This window comes from Etheostoma cragini, chromosome 18 (assembly GCF_013103735.1).
Source record: "Etheostoma cragini isolate CJK2018 chromosome 18, CSU_Ecrag_1.0, whole genome shotgun sequence".
Classification (NCBI taxonomy): Eukaryota; Metazoa; Chordata; class Actinopteri; order Perciformes; family Percidae; genus Etheostoma; species Etheostoma cragini.
Genome location: NC_048424.1, coordinates 5,442,967 through 5,468,986, shown reverse-complemented (window position 1 = coordinate 5,468,986; position 26,020 = coordinate 5,442,967). Strand labels below are relative to the sequence as shown.

At 41.7% G+C, this 26,020-nt stretch overlaps 1 protein-coding gene and 1 long non-coding RNA gene across 2 annotated transcripts in view; one reads left to right on the top strand and one right to left on the bottom strand.

The window, feature by feature from the left end:
* Positions 1-402: 402 nt before the first annotated feature.
* LOC117961763 lies at positions 403-20,404 on the top strand. Its single transcript, XR_004660484.1, has 3 exons — positions 403-663; positions 16,042-16,045; positions 20,391-20,404. It is a non-coding gene; the product is annotated as an uncharacterized LOC117961763 (long non-coding RNA).
* Positions 1,740-26,020, bottom strand: part of susd6 (sushi domain containing 6) — a 31,037-nt gene continuing 6,756 nt past the window's right edge. Inside the window, exons 2-7 of the mRNA XM_034900642.1 lie at positions 24,618-24,809; positions 5,719-5,913; positions 5,030-5,224; positions 4,689-4,827; positions 2,916-3,388; positions 1,740-1,949 (exon numbers count right to left, since the gene is read on the bottom strand). Of these exons, the coding sequence (XP_034756533.1) occupies positions 1,924-1,949; positions 2,916-3,388; positions 4,689-4,827; positions 5,030-5,224; positions 5,719-5,913; positions 24,618-24,768 (1,179 nt within the window). The 5' untranslated portion in view covers positions 24,769-24,809 and the 3' untranslated portion in view covers positions 1,740-1,923. The remainder of the gene's footprint in view (positions 1,950-2,915; positions 3,389-4,688; positions 4,828-5,029; positions 5,225-5,718; positions 5,914-24,617; positions 24,810-26,020) is intronic.

The window sequence follows — 26,020 nt, the reverse complement described above, 5'->3', positions numbered from 1 at the left end:
AGACAGCTACAAATGCCAAATAAAATGGAGACGGGGTGTTCTGGTTATTTTTTTTACTGAGCAGTTAAGCTTGAAAAGTAATTCTCAGGATCCCTCAGAGTCATGCTGTTTCCAAGGTGACCAGATCAACCACCAAAGCTTTTCAACTAGCAATGAAAACAGAGTAAGATTTCTAACAAAATAATATGATTCTCTCTTAAATTTGCACTTGGCGTCGCCAGTTAGCTCAGTTGGTAGCGCAGGCACACATATATTGAGGTTAATTCCTCAAAGGTCCATGGTTTAATTCCTGTGCTATGTTGGTTTCCTGCATGTCTTCCCCTTTCATGTCTGAGCTGTCCTATTATTAAAGGTGTAATTTTAAAAATAATTTGGCGTTTGGCGTTAGGAGGGTGAGTTTGTGTATGTGGCGCGGGGAGCATTTCACTGCAACCAGTTGCAGTTGTGTCAATAATGCACACAAGTCTTCGGTTCAGTGTAAAGGTGAGCGAGTGCCAGTTCCACCAAGGGGACTTCCAGCCATTCAGCAGAAAATGATAAATATTTTAACTTGAGAGTAGATAAATAATACACACATTGTGTAGTAGATTCATTGCCTGAAGGGACGCTGGTTTGTTCAAGTGACTTATTCAATGCTGGGTGGGAATTTTTCCTATGGTGAAAGTCTCTGATATGAAGAGAGGAAAATCAGGAAATGGCTGTATTGAGGCCTCCTCTCCTGCCTAGCACACACACACACACACACACACACACACACACACACACACACACACACACACACACACACACACACACACACACACACACACACACACACACACACACACACACACACACACACAAACTAAAAGTAAACTGGGCCACACACCAATAAATACAGTGGGTAGAAAATCTTATAGTTTAGCCATGTTAAAAGAAAACCCTCTCCTCAGCTTTTAGACAAATTGTGACATTACATGTCTCCCTCACCTTCCCTCTCCTACAAGTAAGATGCATAGCACAGTCTTGAAACCAAAATACCAATCAATCCCACTCATGCGACAGAAAGAGCATCTTCCAGATACTGGGTGCAGCTGGCAACAGAACAGAAAGAAGCAGGTTTTTTTTTTTTATAGCTGTGATATGGTGCTTGGTAAAACTCTGCACTCTGCTTTTAGCTCTTGTGAAGTGGTTCTCAATCCCACTAATCCATATTCTAGACACCACCTGGATACACAGACAACTAGATTGAGAGAGAAACAGAGAGACAGAGGCGGCTTCATGCTTCATTCAGAGTGGGCCACCGGGCTGTGACAGCAATAACTCAAAACAACATGCAGCATTCACAAAGCGGGCTGCAAAAAAACCAGCCGTCACTCACAAAATTTTCAAGTACAGCGGGAAGACGATTCTGTGCGCCACAGCGTTAGGAGCAAACATCACACATTTTTTCTTCTTCTTTTTATCCACAGTAATCCCAAAAAGTTGATGTGTCTCGATTGCTGTAGCCTTCTCTGATGAAGCCTCTATGAGCACTGTTTATATAGAGGAACTACACCTGGTAGGAGGCAAGTGTACGGTAAAACATAGCCTATGGTACACAACCATGACTCAGCATGTATGTTTTACATATACATAGGATCTACAGAATTTATGTTGAGCTGGCACCACTTTGTTTTACAGGCTTGTCTTCAGTTTGATCAAGTAGCTGGGTCAAGTGGTGTTACATCATTGCCAGTATTGGTTATTGTGGCTTTGCCCTGCGCGGGTCGCAATGGCAGAAGAGGTTGCATGGGGAATGGGGTGTAGTTCTAGTCTTTTCTCTGCTGGCTGCTCAGGGGAGCTTTGGGAAAGTAGGTTGACAGCCACAGTGAGTCCAGGTCAGCAGTGAGAGATAGGGAAGTAAAGGCTCTGCTGCTGAGGCTGATAGCAGACTGGGAGGCTTCATGCTTCCTTCAGAAGGGGAATATCTGCAGGGGAACAGAACATGCAAATTAGACCAGAGCACTACTTAGCCACCACACAGTCATTCAATCCATTACACTCCTTTCCATTCACCAAAAACAACTCCATTCACCAAAAAAGTGTAACTGGATTGCATGTATGTTTACGTCATGAGAAGTCTATTTTGGCCAATTGTCATATTTTTTCCCCACAGCTGTTGTACAGTACTGTTTTATGATGATGTTGTTGTTGGTTGTTGTTTTTCTACTTGGACTGCTGTACCCTGTCTTCACAACAAAGGTACTCCAAGGTACTAATAAAGAAACCTAACCTAACACATTTTCTGATTAAGATCTTAGCCTATAACACAATAGGTTGTACTAAACAGACTCCTAATTGGATATTTATAACACTATTCTCAAGAAAAAAACACTAAAACATCTTGCATTGTTCATCATTTAAACGTGTTGGGTTATTTTATTCAGAAAGTTATTTTATAAACCTAATTTTGAGTAGGCTGTTTACTAAATGTGTCAAGCAGTTCCTGAGTCTACACAATACATAACATTGAAAATCGGCTGACATTTATATTAAAATGTGTTGATTATGTAGGCCAATGAAATGTATCGTCTAGGTTTCTATACTAGTCCTTGGCAAATGAGTAAAAGGTTGTTACTTGTTCTCTGAGCTAAATAAAAATCGGCAGATATTTGCTCACTGCGTAGTGCATACTGTATGTAAAGTAATATGAAATTGCAGTACGGAAATACCAAAGATGTGGCTGAGATTATTGTGTCCACCACTGTAAACTTCACTATTCTGCTTAGAACATACCATGCTTAAAAATATTTCAGGGATTCCTACAAAAAAAATGGTGTTTGTTATGTGTTTATGAAGAAAAGAAAATTACATATATTTATGCTGCCATATCGGTCTGCTATGTTGTTATGCAATATGGAAATGAAAAGGCAAATGGGTGAAATTCCTTTTACCATCAGAGAAGTCATCTGTAGAGGTGACAGAAATCAGACTGTGCTGGTCGCTGCTCTCAGAGTCTCTACGGAGAGGTAGGGGCCCCGCACATGCACCCCCAGGGTGCTCTCTAGCCCATGATGATGAAGAGGAGGAGGAAGAGGGGGCCTGATGAACCAGCACTGTCTCTGCATGACGCCGCGAGGAGAAGGATGACGAGGCGGATGTGGATGGGAGACAGAAGTCTAAGTCTCTGTGGTGGCGCGTTCTGCTGGGGCCTTGGCCTCCCGTGGCTCCCTGAGGAAGACCCTCGGAGAGCACGATGGGGACTCGAGACTCTGGAGGAGCCGGAGGGGGTGGTGGGGAAGGAGGAGGGCCAGAACCACCACAAGGTCCACCGTTTCCATAAACAGCTTCTTCATAGGAGGGCAGTGCCACCTGGACGCCCTCAACCATGATGGAGCTGGACTGGCCTGAGACGCCCTGCTCCCTCCTGATGGACAGAAGAAAAAAGTGAGATGAGAGAAAGACGAGGTAGATCACCACACCAGGCTCAGGTTGGTAGGCCTGTCATTTGCGTTGCGTGCTGCGGCAGAAGCTCTGAGAGCAGGTGATTTGGATTGCCTGTGCGATCCCTTTATAGCAGGCTGCACTAAGCCCTCAGGGACGCAACACAAACAGCAAGTGTGCCAATGAGCATTAGATCACACCACTGTGGCCTTTTTATCAAAGAGGCGATTAGTGACTGTGATGGGATTAACTATGATTTTCAAACTTTGACTTTCATTTCTCAAGAATTTAGGAAACGCCAACTTGATAAACTAGTTGCCAGGTCTGGTGCATCTTACGAGGACTAGTTCCAAGAATAAAAGGTGTGTCCATGGAAAGAATGATGGCAAATTACGCTGTGTCACTTTATTGGTTGTGCCTTTACAGCACAGGCTATAAAAACAAGGGCAGTGATCTTCTAAAGCAAACACAACTAAAGAGCTCTAAAGAGTTTCTGGCAACAACAGGTTGGGTAACAAGCAAAAGGCTGATAAAAAAAATCCTTTCCAATATGTTCGCCTTTTTCAGTAAAGAGAAGAAAACAAAATGCACAAAAAAAGGTTGAAAGGTCAAGTGTGACATAAACATTCTCTTTATGACAAAAATGGGAAATGTAGTCTCAAAGAATATGACAATAATTCATTGAGCTATTTCTTTTCCATGTTGTCTGGGGAAGTGTCAACTTCTCTCAAAACAACTTCACAATGGAGTCCATTACAGTAAGTCAGAGGATCCGAGATGTTTAGCAGGCAGGACATCTGTATCCTTTTTGTTGAAAATACTCTATGCAATGGTCTAGATCAGCCATTTAACAGCCTGAATGTCATGCAACTCAAAACTTTTTACACTTCAAATATATTGCAGACAGACAGTAAGGAAATGAAATAAGAACATGCTGAGAGTGAATATAACTATGATTTGCATTGCATGGAAATCTTATTCAAAATTACATATTATTACATAACTGATTAGCTAAAGCAAGCAAAATAAGACCTGGGATGGAAGAAACTAGAGTCATACTTAAACAGCAGTTTATGAAGGTACTAATAACTGTTGGCATGAGGTAGAGAACAATTGTGTCAGCACAGTTCTCACAGGGGAGCAGTTATTATACTTTACTCACAGATCATTTCTTCATATCTAATGAAATTTAGAGTGTGGAGTTAGAATCCAAATATGGTGAAATTAAAATTTGGCATATACAGAATTTGGGGTGAGACTATAGTAATGTGTGTGTATCTTACCTGCTGTGATGGAAGGACTTGAGTTTTGGCTGTACAAGAACAAACAGCACCACTAATAGGAGGATGAGAGCCACAGAACTAGCTGTGGATGCCACAATAGACAGAGTAGGTATCCCCAGAGGAGAGCTCGGCTCCTTGTCTGAGGGGCACAAGAAGAGACAATAAGGAAGTGCAAATGTGGTTCACAGATTTACATTGTCTGCATGGTGTGTGTGTGTGTGTGTGTGTGTGTGTGTGTAAACATATATATGTATATTTATCACACACACACACACAAACACACACATACATTACATGTGTGATATAATACATAAGGGTAAAAGTTAGCTGAGGTAACAGACCTTGTGTGAGTCGGCAGCTAATCTGCATAGGACCGTCCCACTCGCCGTTCTGACAGGTGAGGAACTTGTAGTCTCCCTTCAGAGCGTAGCCCTCGTCACAGAAGTACTCAATGACGGTCTTCTGGGTGAGCCGGTGGCAGGGAGACGGGTGACAGCGGTAGCCCCCGTTCTCTGGCTCAGTGGGGGGCGAACACACTGGGAAGAGACGAGGCGATAGAGATTTTCACAATCGTGGCCGTTGTTGTGAACCGAAAATGTCTGTTATTTCTACCTGTGGTCAGGTTTGAGTCTTGTGGTTTTAATGCTCATATTTTGGGTGAAATTCCCCAGTGTTCCCTGCTGTCTCTCAAGGACAATTCTCCCTATTGATGTTGTGATACTGTGTGATATTGAACAGATTCAATATTTCAGTTTTGATGCACTCCTGTATTGAGGGCACTTGCTCAACCACAGAAGTTTACAAAAAACATAAAATTCCATAAACTTGACTATGAAATGTTTCTAGTAGCATAAAAGCCACTGAAAATCAATCATTCCAGTTATAATAACTGAGCTTGTGAGTATACTCAGCCAAGATTGACCTTTTTTAAAAAACTGAAAAACAAAAACCCCCAAAACAAAAAGTGCACTAAACGATGTGTACTTTTTGTGTGCTTTGTCACATGTATGTCATTTTGAGTCTGGCTCACCGCTGCTTCTGATACAGAGTGGAGGTTGATGGGACCAGGCTCCAGAGCTGGTACAAATGATGGTGGTGGTTCCATCTGCAGTGTAGCCAGTCTCGCAGCCATAAGCCAGCAGGGTTCCCGGGGGAAAAGAGCCCCGGTTGGCTTCGGTCTGGTTCAGCAAGTCTCCGTGCTGCACGCCGGGTGGCCGTGCACAATCTAAAGACACAGAAACAAGTGACATGAGTAAGATATGAAGCTTCGTCCTTGAGGGTGGACTTATTGACCATTTACTCCTTATGTATAGTTCTTAGTAATGTAAGGTAGCACTGTAATTATAAAGCACGTAAGTAAACTTAGTAGAGTTAGAAACTGCCTTTAAACAACAAATGTAAAATTGTGATTTTCAATTGATGCAGGGATTTAAATGTATTACAGGCCTGTTGGGGGAACAAGGACATTTTGTCTCACAAGTGGCCTGGTTCTTTGATGAATAATGTACCATTATTATGTAAAATAAACAGTATTTACGATTATCACAATAATCACTATTGGTGGTTGTTATGGCTGGCTCCATCACAATCTAATAGAGATTTGATCATTTTAGTGTAACATTAATGCAGAGCTGCTGAAATATTGTGCTGTACTATCATTTGGCTGACATAAACTGTCTGCTGGTCTCCGCTGCAGGCAGCTGCCACTGGGTTAAACCACAGAGAAACTGTCAAGTTGACAGGTTGGGCTGATAATTAAAACTCTGAGGTATTGTTACTTGAAACTAGCCTGCATTATTATACAGTTAAGGGAGAAACACTGTATCTATCAACATGACAAGTTAGGTAGAGACAGGCATGCTGTGCAGTACAGAGAATACCTGAAGTGCCTTTAAAATTTGAAGTGGTTTTAAAATGTCACAAGGAGCTTTATATAGATGTCATTTCTCTCGATTATCTCCAAGTCATTAAACTGTCTTCATCCCAGTATTGGGTCTATCTGTCCAGTGTTGAGAGAAGGATCTTCAGCGAGGCTCATTTTCTTGGCTCTAATGACACACTTGACGCTTTAAGCCAGCCAATAAAGACAGGATGAGGCAGAAGACCTAAAGTTAATTGTGCTTTGATCCACCCTCCCACATTCCATCTATGTTGTTGCAGTGTCACGCAAGCTCCTTATCTGAATGCGCTGCAGTACTGCACTCCAACAACTTCAACACTGTATACACACGCACAACACTATACACACACAACGCACACACACGCCATCTAAATCCAGCAGATCTGACAAAACATTAACACCTGTGTAAACTGAGACACGACAGCAGGACGCTGACTTTGCTTTCAGCATTACTGAACTTTAAGAATGACCAACAAACACACCGATTATATTAATACTAATCTGGTTCATCTGTAAAGTGGTTATGCAAGATTTTGGGTTTGCCTTCACTGGGAATGTTTTTCAATGCTAACTCCTAATACTGAAAAACCCATTTGGGCCAGTCAGTACAAATTACATCTCTTTTATCTGTACATCTTATCTTATCATCTTATTTATCAAATGGAAGTATATGTGCAGAGATTTTTCTCTGTAACAAGGCCAAAACATAAGTACATTTAAAACACCCCCACAATAATGAACATATTAACAACATATTAACGCCATCAACACGGATGACCATTTGGCTCATTATTTAATCCACGGTCTGAGTATTTATAAAATCATATTATCCATGGTCTGTTGCAGGGTCTTGTTAATGCTTGATATAAACAAACACACCAACAGTGCAAATGTGTCTTTGTCTCGGTGTATGTTTAGAGATTGAACGAGAGACTATTTCCACAGCAGTGCCTCTAACATCCTCTAATCTCCGGGAAGAAATGTTGCTCTAAGCTGGCAGCACAAGATTAAAAGCAAACACTCAAATGTGCAAGGGCCTACACAACACACACACACACACACACAAAGACACACATAGGACTAAGTCGTATGAAACCAAAGGGTGTGTTACAGCCAGGGACGGATTTAGTGTGTTTGCTCATGAAGTGCTGACACTGCTTACAACAGGTATACAACTACTACTGAGGATATTGCAAGCCTATTCAAGCTCTATCTTTCTCTATAAGGGGGCTTCAACTTATTGTTGTTTTCATTACTAAATATTTTGCACAGGCACATTTTCAACAGGCACTGTACTAGTTTAACAAAAAATGTTGAAATCATTTTGATTTAAATTATGCTGCGCTATCCCTGTAAAACAATAGTTGTACTAAGTGTAGTTTAGTGGTTTATCGGTAGTTTGTAGAGAGCCAGACTTGTAGACCAACGTAATGTTTTGACATTTAACAGCTTAAGGTTTGTTTAATATAGGAGTGAGAGGGTCAAACCAGGAGCTGTGGAGAGGTTTCATTTCCTAAAAACATCTTCAGAATAAAAGTCCACTTGTTTTGTTATTTAAAAGCTTTTATTATGAAGCAGCAAAATCCGGAAATGTGTTTTCATCAGCAGTAACTTAACATGACTTCTAGAATCAAACGTGAAACGGTAAAATACAGTAAAAACTAAACTATACTTCAAACCACAGAGATTCAGTCAGAAGCAACAAACGCACTGAGAGCTGAACACACAGACTATTAAAAACATATTTCTCTCCTGCTCAGATCCCGGCGACCCTAGTCATACTTATTTCAAACCACAGACAGGCTGTTTGACAGCAGCTGTCTTTATTAGCCATTGCACATTTCTGATGTGTGATTATTGTGAGAGGAACAACTGAAATGTACACACACAACCAGCCTACAGGTATAAGCAAACGCAAATGACGTAACTTGTACTTGTGATCGGATCACTCTGAACGGATGTTAATACCAGTTGGAAACGGCCATTAAAGGCTCTCTGAGGAGTAGACGGTGTTAATGGAGGGGGTAAAGGTGAAACGAATGACCCCAGGGTGGGAGGCAGCAGGGGACAAGAAGGCCTTAGGGGGGGCGTTTACGACAATAGTCTCCAGCCAACAGCCACTGTTAGGATCTTTTGTGGTGCGCTGGAGGCAGTCCAACACAACTGCAGAAGACAGATGAGTGTTAACAGCATTCATTATCTGACTTTGAATTGCTTTTTGATCTGCAGGATTGTCTCAAAAAAGACATGTTCATATAACAATAATAATTTTTCATTTTCGTAAAAAACGTATACAGCTACTCAAATGTTGCTGTACAATTAATTGTCTCAGAGATAATTGTGGTGAACGCCATGATTGTCTCTTTCAGGTGTATTTCAAAAATATTTATTTATTACTTTTAAGTTTTGAATAAATCCCAGGATACAGGTTATATCAGCGTTATGTGACACAGATAATGTAATAACACAGCCTATGAAGTAAACAATCTTTAATATCATAAAATATTGTATTTTTGTTGTTGTTGCTTTAATGAACATAAAATTGACATTTTATCCTCATCAATAAAAAATAAAGCATTCCCTGCATCACTGCCAACAAATGGTTTTAGTGTGAGGCTTAACCCACTCGAGGGTTAATTCCTACAGAGAGATCAGAGGCCATTGAAGTCAAGTCAGTCTAAACGAACCATGAAGACAGTAAAATGTCCATTTTTGAAACGTGTGCTCCCTTTAGACACACAACAAAGTAGGCTCTCCCTTTCATGCCTGTAAAACCTTGTGCTACAATCCAGCCATAATCATACCTGTCCCATTTCAGCTTGAAAAAAGTAAATTAACACAAAGTATGTTAAGATAAAAAGAAAATGTCAAAGAAAGTGTTTCTTAAAATTGAAGCAGTGTAGAATTTTGATTTAAAATCACTCTCCCAAGAGAAATACACGTGTCAAAAAGGTCAACGTCTACCGTAGAACATAAAAGTGAGACAAATATATGAATATATTCAACAACAAAAAACGGACACTTCTTTTTTCATGTTACCAGGGAAGTTGAAGGTGAGGTAAAAAAGCATCGAGGGGACTAAGAAGTAACGACAAAGATTGAAAAATACTTATGGGAAAAGGCAGTCATCATTGGATACACAGGCGGAAAAAGAGGTGGGATTGAGGGAAGAAAGAAAGGAAGAGAGCACAGAAAAACGTCAGCATCATGGAGCACTGTGGCCCTGAGCAATTACAAGCCAAAAAGAGACATGTCGTGGCAGGTCAACCAATAGTTCAGGCTCTGTACAACAACAATGGGAAAAGGAGGCAGCCGTCAGCTACAGTACATACCGCACTGTGGGTTGGGTTAAAACAAGCAGAGAGACTCTGGTAAAGGAAAGAATGAATGCTGGTTCAGTATCCAGAGATGGTAGAGTGGTTAAGATTAATAACCTTGCTGTCTCCCTCTTTCCCATCGCCCTCTCAGCCCAGATTGAGTTTTGGCTTTGAAAACACACACAGAGGCAGAGGGGGGAAAAAAATACTGATTAAAGTACTAAGCAATGCCAGAATGGATTTCAGCACACCATGTTTTTTGCTCATGAGGAAGGGAATGACTCACGGTTAAACACAAGCTGTTCACCCAGTGGTCTGAAGAGTTTGCTCAAGAGAAATGTTGAAAATAAAATGACTAAAACAAAAAGGGCCTTGTGAAAGCAAATGGAAAAGGCAAATAAGCAAAAAACATACTTAATGAATTCCAAAATGAAAGAAAGGTTAAGTGCATTTGTGTTTAAAAAGTCCTTGAGCTTCGGCTTTTGCCATGTTGAGTGAAATAAAGTGGACGTATAAAAGGGGAAAACTATTAGGAATCTTTTGGGCACACAACTGTAAACTGGTCAAAGAGCTTGGAGAAACACTTCATGTAGGGGGGAAGACTGGGCCAGGACAGAGCGCCCAAGGTGCTGATTGCTAATCCCAACATCCAGCGTCTTAAGGCTGTGCCGGAGGAGGAGACTCTGGAAGCTGTGGGGGGCGTTAAAATCCCCTGCCTTGCTCTGAAGTGTCTGCCTAGCTGTGAATACCTCCCTTTACCCATCTGTTACCAATGGCACTCGCCCGTTAAAAGCTGCAAGGAGCGTGGATTGAGGAAAACACGGGGGACAAGGGTTTTAGCCCCCTCTGCTCAGGCAAATTAAAATTCTAATTATCCTCTTTTACAATCTGGGAGCGCTCTAAAGCAGATCAGATACTGATGGCTTCTGCAGCCAGCTGTTTGATTGCTCTATAGAACAATAGGCCATAAAAGAGGTTGGGATTTCCAGTGTGTATGCTCAAGTGTGTCAAGAAGAAGCAGGGGAATTTGTGTTTTTGTGTGTGTGTGTGTGTGTGTGTGTGTGTGTGTGGGTGTGTGTGTGGGTGTGTGTGTGTGTGTGTGTGTGTATGCTAAAGGGGGGGGGGGGGGGGGGGGGGGGGGGGGGGGGGGGATTATGCTAAAGACCCAGAGGATGATGATGCTCTCTTTGGCCTGGTAAATATGTTTTTGTTCCTTTGTTAGCCTCTGGCCCTGTCCTCTGTTATTTCTGTCATTTTTGGGCTGAGGGTGTTTTTGTTTTTTGCCACGTTCCCCCGTCTCTCCCGCTAATCCATGGGATTTTCAGCCGAGCTGTTGTTATTAGAGTGCAGTACACACTGGGGTAGTGTTGGGAAGAATGGGAGGGCTCCCAACTCATTTCTGACATTGAGGGAAAGTAGTTGCTTTTTTGGACAGCTGACTGTGAAGTTGAGGACCAGAAATGGAGGGATGAATGGAGACGGCTATAGCATGCAACAAAGGAAGTACAGTAGCATATTAATCTGCAACAGTTTTCATAGACACTTTTTTTTTCTATAAGATTCACTGGTTTAGGACTGTGGTTTAATTCAATAGCTTCAATATTATGATATTAAGCTAAATATATTTGGTTTTGGAATGTTGGGCGACCAAAACAAGACATTTGATGTAGGGTTGTCAAAGTTAACCCACTTATAATAAGTTAAAGCAAATTCCTTTTAATGCCAGTAATTGTTTTGACACACATGTGTTCTGTGATTTGGGCCTCAGCACGTCCCGTAGTTTGAGAAAAAGGAAGCAATGCAGCTTTAACGTTGAGGACACGGGGCTAAGCGCGTGTGTCTATGTTATCTCCTATCATTTGCCTACACTCTCCATCTCTGCAAGATTGGGAATGATTGAGATTTCTCTTGGCACAGCTACCAGAAGACTTACAACTTTCAGACAGGTTGCCCACGTCACATCTACGTCGTCAAGCTCAGTTGGAGGCTGCGCAGTAACGCTCAGCACTCACCAGAAAAGAGCTTCTAATAGACTTCTCTGGTCTCCGTCAAGAGAAATGGGATCTGTTGGTCCATTTCTTTGACTGTCTATGGCTGTGGACCATGTTGCCAATTTTGCAACTTTCTCACTAGATTCAGTGACTTTTCAGAACCTCTTAGCAACTTTACTTATGACCGCACCAAATTTCGTTCAGGTTCTTTAAATATTCAGTCATTTTTCAAAATGCACATGAATAACGCTTTACATCGGCATAAATATGTCACTTTTTAAAACGTATTCACATTTTACTCCCTTTCTTTAGTGACAAGCAATGTAGCGTTTAAGCAGCGATATGGATCTGTTTTAACAGAATATTCTCTGGTCTAAGTCAGCTAAAAACACAGAATCCATCAGTGCTGTGGACATAGGTCTGGCATGGGGGGATTACCAGTAGGTGAACATTACCGACAACGTTCATCTTCACTTCACCTGTTCAATTGACTTCAGCAGTTTAGATAACACACTCAACTGTCCTGGTGTTACAGACGTATACTAACCGCAGGCAGTTTCCTCATTCAGTAACTCAAGGCAATACGGCACTGCAGTTCATGGCAGTGTCCAGCTGCAGAATAAATATAAGGGAAACAAAAAGGATATTTGGCTCTATCTTTGGCATAAAAAAAAAAAAAAAAGAGTTCTGGTCTGGCGGTGGTTTCCATTGGCCTGGCGGCCCACCAAGCTTATACGATTATAGGGGAAACACTGCTAATAGAAAATACAAAATGATAAAATTAAAGCTTTGTACTGATATTTTACATTAATCTGGCTTCAATTCCAGTGAAACTATTAACTATTTGGCGAGTCATTGTGTAATTGCAAAATGTGATTTGGTACGTATAAGAGTACTGTGGTTGCTGCACTCACTTTAATTTTTTCACACATGAACAAACTGAGACGAGCTCTCAGTGAGATGCACTTCACACAGTATGAAGTGACATAAATCTGTACGCTGGGTCGGGGGAAATGGATCTGTAACATAGGACCCATAATGTTTGAGTGAGCCATACTTGCAGTGTCATATTCTGAGGTGGGCGAGTGAGAAGTCATCATGTTGTAACACTGACATGCACGCAGTCCGACTCCTTTCTGCTATCACATTCTGTTCTTCTATAACAGCTGGGAACTCACTCAAAGAGAAATCTAAAGCAGATTTAGTTGAACAGGGGCAAAGGTTGTGGGAAAGAAAATGTGAAAAAAACAGCTTCTAAAGTGGTACTTGTATTACTGTGGGTAGAAAGAATGTACAACAAAGCTGAAGCCATAAAGCATGAAACCTATTTTTCTAAAAAAAAGCGCCACTGTTCCATCTCCAGGGACTCTGAGGGAGGGTGGAGGGACCTAACTGCGGACGAAGGGGGGAGGTGGCGAAGGAGGAGGATGAAGAACAGTGTGGAGGGAAAAAGGCCCACCAATGCCTGTATTGTACCAATGTCCTTGTTGTACACTGGTTCCAAAAGACAACAGTGTCATTTCTACAGTAAACAGGAGTAGATGGCGTTAATGCAGAGGACAAAGGTGATAAACAGATGACCCCAGGGTGGGAGGCAGCAGGGGACAAGAAGGCCTTAGGGGGGGCGTTTACGACAATAGTCTCCAGCCAACAGCCACTGTTAGGATCTTTTGTGGTGCGCTGGAGGCAGTCCAACACAACTGCAGAAGACAGATGAGTGTTAACGGCATTCATTATCTGACTTTGAATTGCTTTTAGATCTTCAGGATTGTCTCAGCAAAGACATGTGCATATAAAGTTTTTTTTCATTTTCATATAAAATACAGTATACAGCTACAATATACATGCAGAGCATGTAGAGCTTTAACAATTTTAAATGTTGCTGTACAATTAATTGTCTCAGAGATAATTGTGATTAAGATGATTGTCTCTTTCAGGTGTATTTAAAACATATTTCTGTATTACATTTTCAAACAAACAAATCAAAGTTTTGAATGAATCCCAGGATACAGGTTATATCACTGTTATGTGACACAGATAATGTAATGACACAGCCTTTGAAGTAAACAATGTCTCTTTGATATCATAAAATATTGTATTTTGTGTTGTCGTTGCTTAAATGAACATACAATTGACAACAGAACATTTATCCCCATCAATAAAAAATAAAGCATTCCCTGCATCAGGGCTAAGAAATGGTTTTAGCGTGAGGCTTAACCCACTTGAGGGTTAATTCCTACAGAGAGATCAGAGGCCATTGAAGTCAGGTTAGTCTAAACGAACCATGGAGACAGTAAAATGTCCATTTTTGAAACGTGTGCGCCCTTTAGAAACACAACAAAGTAGGCACTCCCTCTCATGCCAGTAAAACCTTGTGCTACAATCCAGCCAGTTCCATTATTTTCCAAATGTCAAAAAATATCTAGTGCACTTACACAAGTACTAGTGGTTAGAAGGCATTAAGAAATTCCACAACAAGCCTTTACCCGCCATGAAACACACACAGCCAGGTACTTTATTACAGTGTGTGGAAGAGCACAATGCACCAGTATCATTTTTACCAATATCTGATATTTTTATCATATTTTATTTCAGTTTTATGTTACTATGCTTGTTCTTAGGTCATGTTACTATGCTTGCCTTAATGGTTGTCCTAATGTCATGTTTCATATTATTGGAGCCAAAACATTTAGTAGTTAATTATTTCCTATTTGAACTGACAGAAAAATCATTTTTTAACAGGAATTTTGCCAGTAAGAAATATGTCTAATGGTTGATGGTTCCAAAAGAGCATTTCCAGAGAACTTAGCCGTCCACTCGTCACTCTTCCTGCAGCCGCAACACACAGAATCACACACACAAACTGCATACACCCAGGGTGAAGGAAATCTCTAAACAGACAGAACCATCCTCCCTCTCCCCACCCATTCCTCCCCTGCTGTTGCAATGCCTTTAGCAAGCCACGTGTGCTGCTATTACACCCCATTGTCCCCGCTCGCTGAGGGATGGGTCACAGTGACAGATTTAAGCAGCGTGCCTCCAAACAGGACAACAGACAACTTTGCATTTGAAGGGTTAAATATGCATGAGAGGCAAAACTGGGTGAGGGCAGAGGGGGGGTATCGCCATTGTGTGATCCTCTTTCTAACCTCAAAGATACAAGCATACACGCACACTCTGCCCTCGAGTAACAGATGGGAGGATGTTAACGAAGGCGAACAGTGAGTTCCCCCAGCTCCCTTCTATCACCCTCACTGCTAAGGACAGCTGGGAGGCAGACATTCCTTCTTCTCAGCTTTCAGAGGAAAAACAAAAGAGTGTGTGAGACCCCTCCTACACACACGTGCATGTGTTCAAACCCCCCACCCCCTTCTAAAAAACTGTCAATGCAACTGTGGGCTGATCATGTTTCAGCAGGCTGGGCCAGCCAGCCAGCAGAGTTATGAGTGCTGAGCCTGGAACATTTGTTGAAGGTGAAAGTCAGAGAGATAATTCCAACCCTGTTTACCAGGGCTGGCGCGCTGATATGATTGTAGTACCACAACCCAACTTCTAGAACAAACGCTACTTCATTTGGAGCAGCCATACTGCAGAGAGCAGGACGACTTCTTACAGGATTTAGGATTCTTGATCTGATTTATTTCTATAAGTAACAAAGAGGCTGGGGGGAAAAAAACATCAAAACCTGAGACAGTGTCCCACACTTTGTATTATATCTCCAATGACTCAACAAAGCACTCACTGTTACAGCCCCCGTCGCCCTAATACAGTCCAACTGAACTTTGATAGAGCTGCTCTAGCAAGTCACCAAGAGGGTGAGCAAATGGCAGCAAGTGCATAACCTCTTAACACATGCAGGCTGCTCCGCTGAGAGAAGTGGAATGTCATTTGTTGTTAACAGTTGGTTCTCACATACTGCATGTTTGGTAGAAAGTGTAGGTTATTGCAGATTTCTGTCACCTCAAAATACACTAAAACTAAGTGGAGGGGAGACTGACGTACTTGCAAAAAGTAAGTTCAGATACTGCAAGTCTGCTTACATTGTTGCAACAATCCCCATATTTTTTTGAAAGATTGTATCGTCTATACACTTTAAAACCTTATCCATTTTTGAATTCAATTCAATTCAGTTTATTCAAGAAGAGGACAGTGCAAATTATTAAAACTTGATTTTAGCAGGTTAAAAATGCAATAATTAGCCAAAAAGCAATTTTTCATCTGTAGTCCCCTGGCCTCAATGTTAAAAAAAGTTTTTTTTAAATCCATGATTGCTCTGGGTTTTAGCAACTGCCGTTCCTTATGGATAGAACTTTGAGCACATTAACAGTTGACCACACAAAACAGCAGCCGGGAATTCACACACTAGCGTGCATTAGCAAGCGAGACAGATGCTAAATGACTTGGCTCTGAGGCTAAACAACTTGATCAGGACATCTCGAGTCACGGGTTTTATTACGCCATTTCTACTGAAATGAGCAGAAATGCTAAATAAGCATCATTAGCTTTCTGTATTTGGGAGAGGCCACAAAACATTCCCAAGACATAAAAACACCTCCTGGAAAACCATCCATTTAGCCTCAAAAAAAAGCCAAGCAAGCCATGTCAAGGCAAGTTTGACAAAGCTTCAAGTTGAGTCAACTTTACACACTAAATGTATAAAGTTAGGGAATTCAAAAGATTGTGGTAGACAAAAGTGAAAAAAATACTTAATGACTATAATTTAGCTGTCAGTAGGAAGTCCACTGGGAGAGGTACCAACAAACTACTGTTTATCACCACGAGGAAGACACAAAGTACTGTTTGTATCACCAGCTAGACTTTCAACACAGTGAACAGATTGTGGATGGACACATAGATATCCACTCCATCATCATCATCATCATCATCATCATCATCATTATCATCGTCATCCAAAGCCTAAACGGGCCTGCTGCCAGCATAAATGATGTAGGTGATGTTACAAATGGTAACAGTAACTTATAGCTGTGTGAGCGTCTGAGAGTGTGAAAGTAAGCACGGCACAATAAACAATATATAGTTGTTGACTTACACATAATGAAATAAATGTAACTTAGGAGTCTCAAGTCAACAAATATGTCGCAAGTGATTTTAAAAATGTGCAAAGTAAGTTAATCAAATTTGTGACTCAAGCCCAACAGACATCTACGCATAATAGCAATGGCTTCGGCCCACACAAACACAAGCTGTTAAAGATAACGTGTCTCAAAAAGCTGTTACTTAGTGCTGAAAGGATTAGCCTATCAACATGGAAAAAAATGTTTCAGTTATTCAACAATAAAAACACCGTATATTGCTACATTTCTAAGTGTAAATTTGATTATTTTGGCCGTTGGTCAGACTAACCCAGCAATTTAAAAATGTGTTCGGACTCTGATAACAGTTGTTTTTTTTTAATCTACAGACCTATACACATAGATATGACATACATGCACACTTCTTATAAATCCTGACACAATTATCCAAATGGACTCCAGTGTAGCCTGTACAAAGACCGTCGCCATTTGGCTGCTGCTTTATACAGATGATGTAATAAGGACAGAGGGCATTAGAGTGGAGCTAAGCCAACTGGCCACTAAACAACTCAACACTCCATCATAATGGACTGGTTACAGTTTACGGAAAGGGACTAGATGGAACAAAACAAAAAAACAGGGAACCAATCAGAGGTAGACATGAAACATTGAATGTTACACAGTAGAAACTGAATTCTGGCTGTGTGAAAGGGTGGTGCAGAAATTGGGGAGGCCATGCTTTAAGTGAGTAGCAACCTAAAGCCTACAAGTCAGCAACTATGCACAATACTGAAGGAAAGTGTTGAACCCCTGATAGCTCCAGGGGTGCTGTTCTGATCCAACCTATATGCTCTGAATTCCCTCAGGAGGAAGATGAACTAAGAATCATGGGTTGGGGAGTATCCTTCTCTCTCTTCCCCTGCATCTTTTGAAGCAGAGGCGGCCTGAAAATAAGACAGCGATGATGAAGCCATGTCTGCTGAAATGCAGTCAGTTAAGGAGAAACAGCTGTACACCATCTCCACCCATGACAACAAGCAACATGAATGCAGCAAGATAGTACATGTATAGCCCATCCTTTCCACTCAGCTCATAATCAGCAAGTCTGCCAGATCAAGTGTTTTACTTAGTTTTGCAGTCAGAGACTGTGTTTGAGGAACCTACATCTTCCTCTTTTAGTAAACTAGTAGAAGTTTTGGTCTGTGTCAGACAGAACTACACGTTTGACGTAAGCTAAGGGCTGACTCAACAGATTAGGGCTTGTGGATGATGCAGTACGGTATTGCCCCATGTTCAATGTCTTGCTACAGCTGTGGCATGTTGAGGCATGTCCCTGTTCCACTCTGTTCAATGTGCATGCCCAGCGGGAGATAACCACACTGACTGGCGGCAACATTTCGGTCCCAACATGACAGTTGCCGCCCTCAGCTGAGCTGTTGTGGTGATAAACGGATGGTCGTCCAGGCAGCTAAAGAGAAAGCACTGTTCAAAAGAAGTGAGTCTTATATACAGCTTTTAGTTCTTTAGTAGCTGCTGTCTAACCTAAGAATTTCTGTGGTTTGGAGCTGTCATTGTTGTGTTAAGGTGGTGCTAATGCAAGCCAAACATTTAATGCTGCTGCTTCACATTAAAAGCATAGCAACTGCTAGAAAACTTCATTGTGAAGCACTTACAGACGCAACTTTATTTGTCACCAAGGTTAGCAAACGACTGCTATCTGCTATAATCAATATTGTTTTTCTGCATTTTTTTCTGTTTTCAGTTTTAAATATTCTCATGTGATATCAAGGGGAAAATGGTAAAAGCTACAGAAAACTGGTTAAATGAATAAACCGCAAGCCTTTAACTTGTATAAAGATAACACCATTAGCCCTTCCATACAGGTTCATAAAAGACACAATGCTGTACCAGCGTCATGACATGGTTGCTTGGATGTCTCAATCAATTGGCAAATTCACCATGTGTGTAGGATGCTCTGTGCCTTATGTGTAAGCTGATGAACTTGTTTGAACAGGATGAGGCTGTTGACTAACGGTGCAACGAAAAATGGGCCCACACTGTTTCAGTGGGCGTGAAAAACACACATCAAAGAGGAGGGAAAAAGACATTTGAAAAAGAAGAAATTTAAAAGAGAACGATCAAAATATTATGTTATACTTTGGCAAGATTTTCAGGAGACATATAAAAAGTACATAGTAAACGCAATGAAAGCAAAGAAAAACATGAATAAAAGACTTAATGAAAGAACAGAAGCAATGGCAACAGAAGACAGGAGAGGCTGGGGGATATATTTAGCAGCTCATTAGTCAGAGATGTCCTCTACTCAGCAGGCTGGTCCCTCAGATGAGGCCCTTTGGAAATCATTATGACTGCCTGCTGCTTCAGACAACCACACACATTTCACAGGAAAACAATTTACAAACTGCCTCTCCTCTCCCCGGCCTTAATGCAGCTTCAAAATAATCCTGAAGTTCTGGAGAGAGGCCGAAAAACAAAGCTTTAAACAACGCAACATTGTGTTTTTAAAAATAATAACTCTGTAGGTTTCAACATTAAATCTACTGCATTAGCATGACAAATAACCAATAACATCTTATGAATGCTCCATATAGCTCAAGCTGTTTTTGTATGTTATCAGATTTAACTGTTGCTGCGCCTGGTGCTGCCAGTAGCACCACTTCCTGCTTTCAACATTCATTAACCTTTACTATATAGCACCTGTCATCAGCAGAGAAATAACAAGATGGTGATCAGCACACTGCACATCCAAAACAGCAAACGCAAACATCTGGATCAGAAGAAAGGTTTGAAACTGAGACACACAAAACGCTAAAAATGGGAGCCTACAAAATTTAAATAACCTATGCCTATGATAAGCATAGTGTTAGTAAATGAAGTGGCAGAACTGTGTAGCTAACAATAAACCTGGCCATCTAGGCTCTTTACCAAGTAATTGAGCTGTCTGCTCAATGGTCTTGCGTCGCCTGTCCGCACTGATGTATCTGTTTCTATAGAGTATTTCTTTGTCTGCGTTTAAAGTTTTAAGTTAGGGCTTGATTGGGTGGGAGAGCTGTTAAATGACACAGGCTGAGAGCAGAGAGTGATGGCTCAAGTGATTAACACACAGGTAATGAAAAAGAAAGGCTGATAGATTTGACCAGACTGCCACTAATGAGTCTTACCTGGCTATTGGCTGCAGCCTTAAAGAGAGAGAGAGAGAGTGAGACAGAAGAAGAAAAGACATCCTAGAAAAGTGGCTCTACTCAACACACACACACACAGTTAACAGTCTTAATTGCAGACTGGTGATCTAGTAGAGCTGCAGCTTGCTGTGGTTTGGCCTGTGGCTTCCAACACCCCCTACAAGCCCTCTTTGTTCTCGCATTTCAGAAAGGAGTTAGGAGCCAGCGTATTGCTTTACTCCTGCCTGCCTGTGAACCGCCTTGCTAACAGGACTTCAGGGGACTATTGTGAACAGTTAATTGCACAGGAACCATTGTTTCCCCCTTTGGTCTGCACTGTTTGTATACCCAGCCCATCTAGCAAACTTTCTGCGAGGGCTGGAAACCAACAGTGTGGTCTTTACACACACACACACACACACACACACACACACACACACACACACACACACACACACACACACACACACACACACACACACACACACACAAGTTTCAAAGACTACAGCTGTTTGTAGATGCCTGAAGTAGGACATGGCTCATTCAGAAATGTTGCTCTGTGGTCAGAGCAGTGGCGCTATGCTAGCCACTGGAGTCTACTCTGTTCTTAAAAAAAAAGGGAGTTGTCAAGTCTTTTTCCTTGAGCTTGAGAAAACATCTTCATATCCTTGGGTTGGTCCTGCACAGTGATGCAAGACCTGCCAAAACAAAGGCATCCGTCTTTGAGATAGGCCAGCATCGGGTGGAGAAAAATGTATTGAACTCAAGCCAAGAATGGACAACAATCGATTGTCAAAAACAAACACAAATCCCAGAGGACATTAGAAAGGCAGCTCTCTGCTCCTTCTCTTGCTCTCCTCCCCCTGCTCTTGACTTTACCGTATGACTCCACTTTTCCTCCAGGCCGGGGGAAAGCCATTTCCCGTTCTCACACATAAACACACATAAACGTCACCAACACAAAGAGCACACAGCAGGCTTGTTTGTGGGAGGTTTCTGGTCCTCGCTGGCACTTTCCTGAAGAGCTTTAACTCAACTTTAGAAGACAAGAGGTTTTTAGAGGGCACAGTTTATCTATTTAAGTGGACCCACAAGGATGGTGCAAATCTTTTTGCCGCTGTTTGAGCAGAAAACACGGCATGTGATCCATGTGAATAGACCCTTTGATACTCCGAGTTCCAATCGTTACTCTGTCATTTCTGACTCGCTGTAGGTCCACTTCCTCTGAAACAAACCACAAAGACTCACTGTGAGGAATTGACGCCATATGAGGAACTGAGCCCTAAGCAGCCTAGTGGCATTAGTGGCATGTCAGATAGACAAAAAAAAAAACATGAACAAGTAATATTTGCAATATGTGGGCTTTGTTGCTGTGGTTGTTAACTGGCATCGTGCTTGAATGCAGACGATGTTTTGTTTAGCACGTTGCTACTTTTGGAAGAATGTCCTGAATCATTAACACAAATGTAATCATACACAGTAATCACAAACACAAATGCGAGGCAGCCACTTACAGTAATTTTCTCAGCAGATACCCCACAAGTAATCTTGTTTACAATGAACGGCTGAACAACAGATACAAAAAGACATGGCTGTGACTGTGATTGGTTCTAAAAAATACCCCGTCCCCAAAAGGCTTTGTGACCACTTCCTAACAGAGCGCATTAACAGGTACAAGAAATTGATGTCCTGACCTTTCTACAGAGAACATGAAGCCACCAATGTGGAAGCTCAAAGCTTTCCCTTTCTTTGTTAAAGACACCAAAAATGGGAGCAAAGAGTACTTTAACCGTTACTGTGTATCCTCCTCTCGCTCCACTTTACACCCAATCACTTATAGGTCAAACTTCCTAAAAGTAATATCCACAAAAAGACTAAAAGTGACACATGAACCATCATAGACAAAAATAGAAATTTGATACAGGTCTTCTTCTGTCTCTAGTGTTTAGAGCTCTAGGATGCAAATTATGTGCTGTATATATTTTTTTGTATCCTTTTCTATTCATACAACACACTGGTATTTCTGTCTGGAATAAGTGTCAGCAGTGATGACATTTCATATTCATGAAAATTTCCAGAGCAATCTCTATCCCTGTAACAAAGGAGTGCCTATGTACATTATGTATGCTGAGCAGGAGTGAGAGGGCCGCCAGGGAACAGAAGAACTAACAACACAATGACTTTAAAGCTTTAAAATGAGTGCCTCACTTTTATGGTAATATTTCTAATTATAGATCTAATTTCATTCTCCTATATTGGGAATACTACAATTTATGGTTTGGCTGTTTTTGTATTGGACTTGCTGTAATGTCTTTTTATGTTTACATCATACACCCCCTTTTTACTGCCCTGATTTATTTTCCCTTTTCTTCGGGACCTATTTTTACATCAATAAACATCATTAAAGTGTCATTTCTTTTCATGTGATCAAGACTATGATCAGAAAACACTCAAAAAAAATTCTGTTACTGCTGTTGTCAAGGAGCTACGATTCAAAACCTTCCATTCTCAATAAGTAGCCTCTGATGTGTGATAAAATATTTAAGTTACATACTACAGTGTCTGAATGGAAAATGTCCTTATCAGAAATCTAAAAATATTGTACTCAGACATCTTCTGGAAGGAGGAAGGGAAGGGGCTTACATTATTTCAATATGGTTTCCCGAGAAACCTGTGCAAAAGCCATTACCTGGTGTTATTAATATATTTGAGCTTAAATTCACTTGCAAGAGAGAAAATACACACCATACACAGAGCTAAACACCATTTTGAAGAGCCAGAATTCTTGAACTGTGAGTCAGAATGAACACTGCCTTGTGCGTTACAAGGAAGTAATTATGCTACAAATACACAGGTATGGCAACACCTAAAAATAACCTTTGTATTGTCAGCTCATTTGAAGCACCACCTAGAGTTTTCCATTACATGCCTAAAACTAGTAAAGAAACCGTGTAAAGATTTCTTAAAGAAGCTAATAAACACTACGGTCTAGAAAGGTTTAGACCACACAGTTCATGAACTGTTTACAATCCAGTGACAAAATTGTCCTTGTGGTGGAGTCTGTGGTGGAGTCCAGAGATCTTTTTCTCCTTTTCCATCAGGTGAACGGCAAGGTGCGGTTGCATCATGGGTAATGACAAGAAATTCTTGTCCCTATGCAATACACCAACTGCCATGAATGTGGTTGATACAGGGTCTGTCTTTTGATAAACTGACTCGACAGGATTTTAGGGTATGACCTTTCTCATCCACACATAATCCGAGTATGGGGTAGGTTTGCACACACGCATGCATATACACACAAATACAGTACACAGAGCACGTGGGCTGGGGATTTGAGGACACATCTCCCTGGTATTGGTAGGCAGTGTACTGTACGTGTGTGAGTGTGTTCGACGTGAGCGTGATACCAGCCCCTCTAGGCTCTACATGAATCATGTGTATTACATAAGAGAGAGAGAGAGAGAGAGAGAGAGAGAGAGAGAGAGAGAGAGAGAGAGAGAGAGAGAGAGAGAGAATACACTTGGGATCAGCAGTGCCCTCCTCCTGCCCATCTTTCCCTCCCTCTATTCTGTCTGTTGCCTTTTCTTACACACATTCGTTTATTTAAAAGAAAAATAAAGAAAGTTAAACAATTAAAGCTTTAGAAACATTCCAGAACCCCAAACCACCCCTCACATACACTTTACTTATTGACACATACACAGTAAACCTCCTTACTGTGGCAAGGACATCTGGTGGCTCATTTCACAAGCTGGCTATGTGAGGGGAGTGAGCGTGTGTGTGTGTGTGTGTGTGTGTGTGTTTGTGTAGCAATGTGTGTTTTTGTTTGGGGGACACACAGCTAAAGTGGAACAAGTGATGGGGTCCAGTAAGTACATGGCATTAACATTGTATTCCTTAAGAACAAAACAAAAGGATATAGGTCTTGCCTTAGGTCTCATGGGTCTTGTGGTGGCTCATTTATACCTGTGTTACCTACTGTATGCTTACTTTAACTTACAAGTGTGGACAAAATCCCCCCCACACACACACGCACACACGCACACACTAGAATACAATTAAATCAATTTGAAAACCTGATGTCAAGGTTGTTGTAGGGCAATAACCAACGCTCACTAGCAGTGCTTAAAGCACTCAGAGGACGCTAAATGTCATGGCTGATTGAAACCTCATGACAGCAATGTGAGCACAGACAACATCATCTCTCAATGGTGGAGGAAAATGGTTGGGACTTATTAAGGCAGTGAATGGATTCACACAGTTGGTGGGATTGAGCTCTCAGCTGCAGCTTGGAGAAAGAGAAACCTGCACAACCCAAGGGTAAAGTAAGCAGATTTAATCTAACTGACCTGCAGGATGGGGGGGGGGGGGGGGGGGGGGGGGGGGGGGGGGGGGGGTAGCTTCAATCAATTCACAACAGACGGGTGAAGATGGCAGTTTAGTCAATGTGTATCTTGTGGGAAAAAAGACAAACAAATTTGTGTGTGTGTGTTTGCGTCTTACCTGATGCGTGACCATGAGGGAGCAGGGTGAAGAGGAGGAGAAGCGCGGAGGCAGCCAGCCTGTGGGCTAGAGCGGAGGAGGTGGAGGAAGAGGAAGAAGAAGAAGAGGAGGACAGGGCTCTCGTCTGAAACGCTACCATTCCATCGCACATCTTTTCCTCCGGCAACCAGTGAGAGTCCTCTACAACCTAACCTTTAGGGATAGAGAGAGGGGGAGGGAGGACGCGGATTACAATCAACATTCAACAAGGATTATGTAACCAAAAGCAACACAGAGAGGCATGAGGGAATGGAGAGAGCTAGAAAGACTGTAAGGCAAAGAGAGTGACAGAGAAAAGGCCTTCTCTGCACATCATCAAATACCAGCTGGAGTTGGTTCACTGATTAGAACAGCATGAATGAATGACTCTTTCTGTATTTCCTCTTCTCATACTTTGGTTCCTAAAAAGATGCTGATGCACCAAGGCCATTGTCAGCCGTCTTTCCAAGTTTGGCCAACTGTGAGGGTATGTCAACCCCAGATTTTGCGGTGTGTGAGGCACCGTCACTACTCGTCGACCCTGGTCGGTTTTTCGGCCAAATCAACATTTTGTATTGCTGTTGGAGATGTCGATTAGAGAGAGAGGAATTAATCTGATTGTTTGCTTGCTTTGAGTTAAACCAAATAGCCAAATAATGTTAAAGGCGCGCACACAGAAGGCTCATTTCATCTGTTAAATCCAATACACATAGGCCTGTCAAAACTGGCCGAAAATCTTTTTGAAAAATAAACTAATAAATTAACGTCCCATACTGTAAACTTAATATAAAGACTGTAGACCTCTCTTCCTCTACATCGTGGTTGGTGCTAGACTAAGCAAACTAAGCCAGCTTAGCCAATACATTTGTAAAATGTAACTTTTTCATTCCAAAACTCTTGTTATCATTCTGAGAAAGCACAGTGCTATTGCCAGATCTGTGACAACTCTGTACAGCTCATTGTCTGCTCCCAGTGTAACATGATGACATGTTGGGTGGAATTACAAACTACCCGGCCAGCAGCGGCGGGCCATTCTGCCCTCGGCTTTCCTATTGCAGGGAGACATTTTTTCCAAGAGAACAGATGACAGCCCAGAAGATAGCTCTGTGCTGCTGCTGACTAATTCAGGAGGGCAAACGCTGTTTTGTTTTATGTGCAGTATTATAGCAGCGGTTTATATATCCGGTTTCCCTTTTTTGTATGACGAGATGATAACTGCCGCCTGGTGGCATGGAGCGTTATTTCCTCTTTCGTAGGCACAGAATGTACATGCAACTTTGCCATCGACAGCTATCTTTGTGATGTGTTCAAGTGCAAGTTTTTGGCCAGGGTTAGGAGGCATTAGGAGTTTTTTGCCATCTGCATTGTGTGTCAGCAACTTTAAA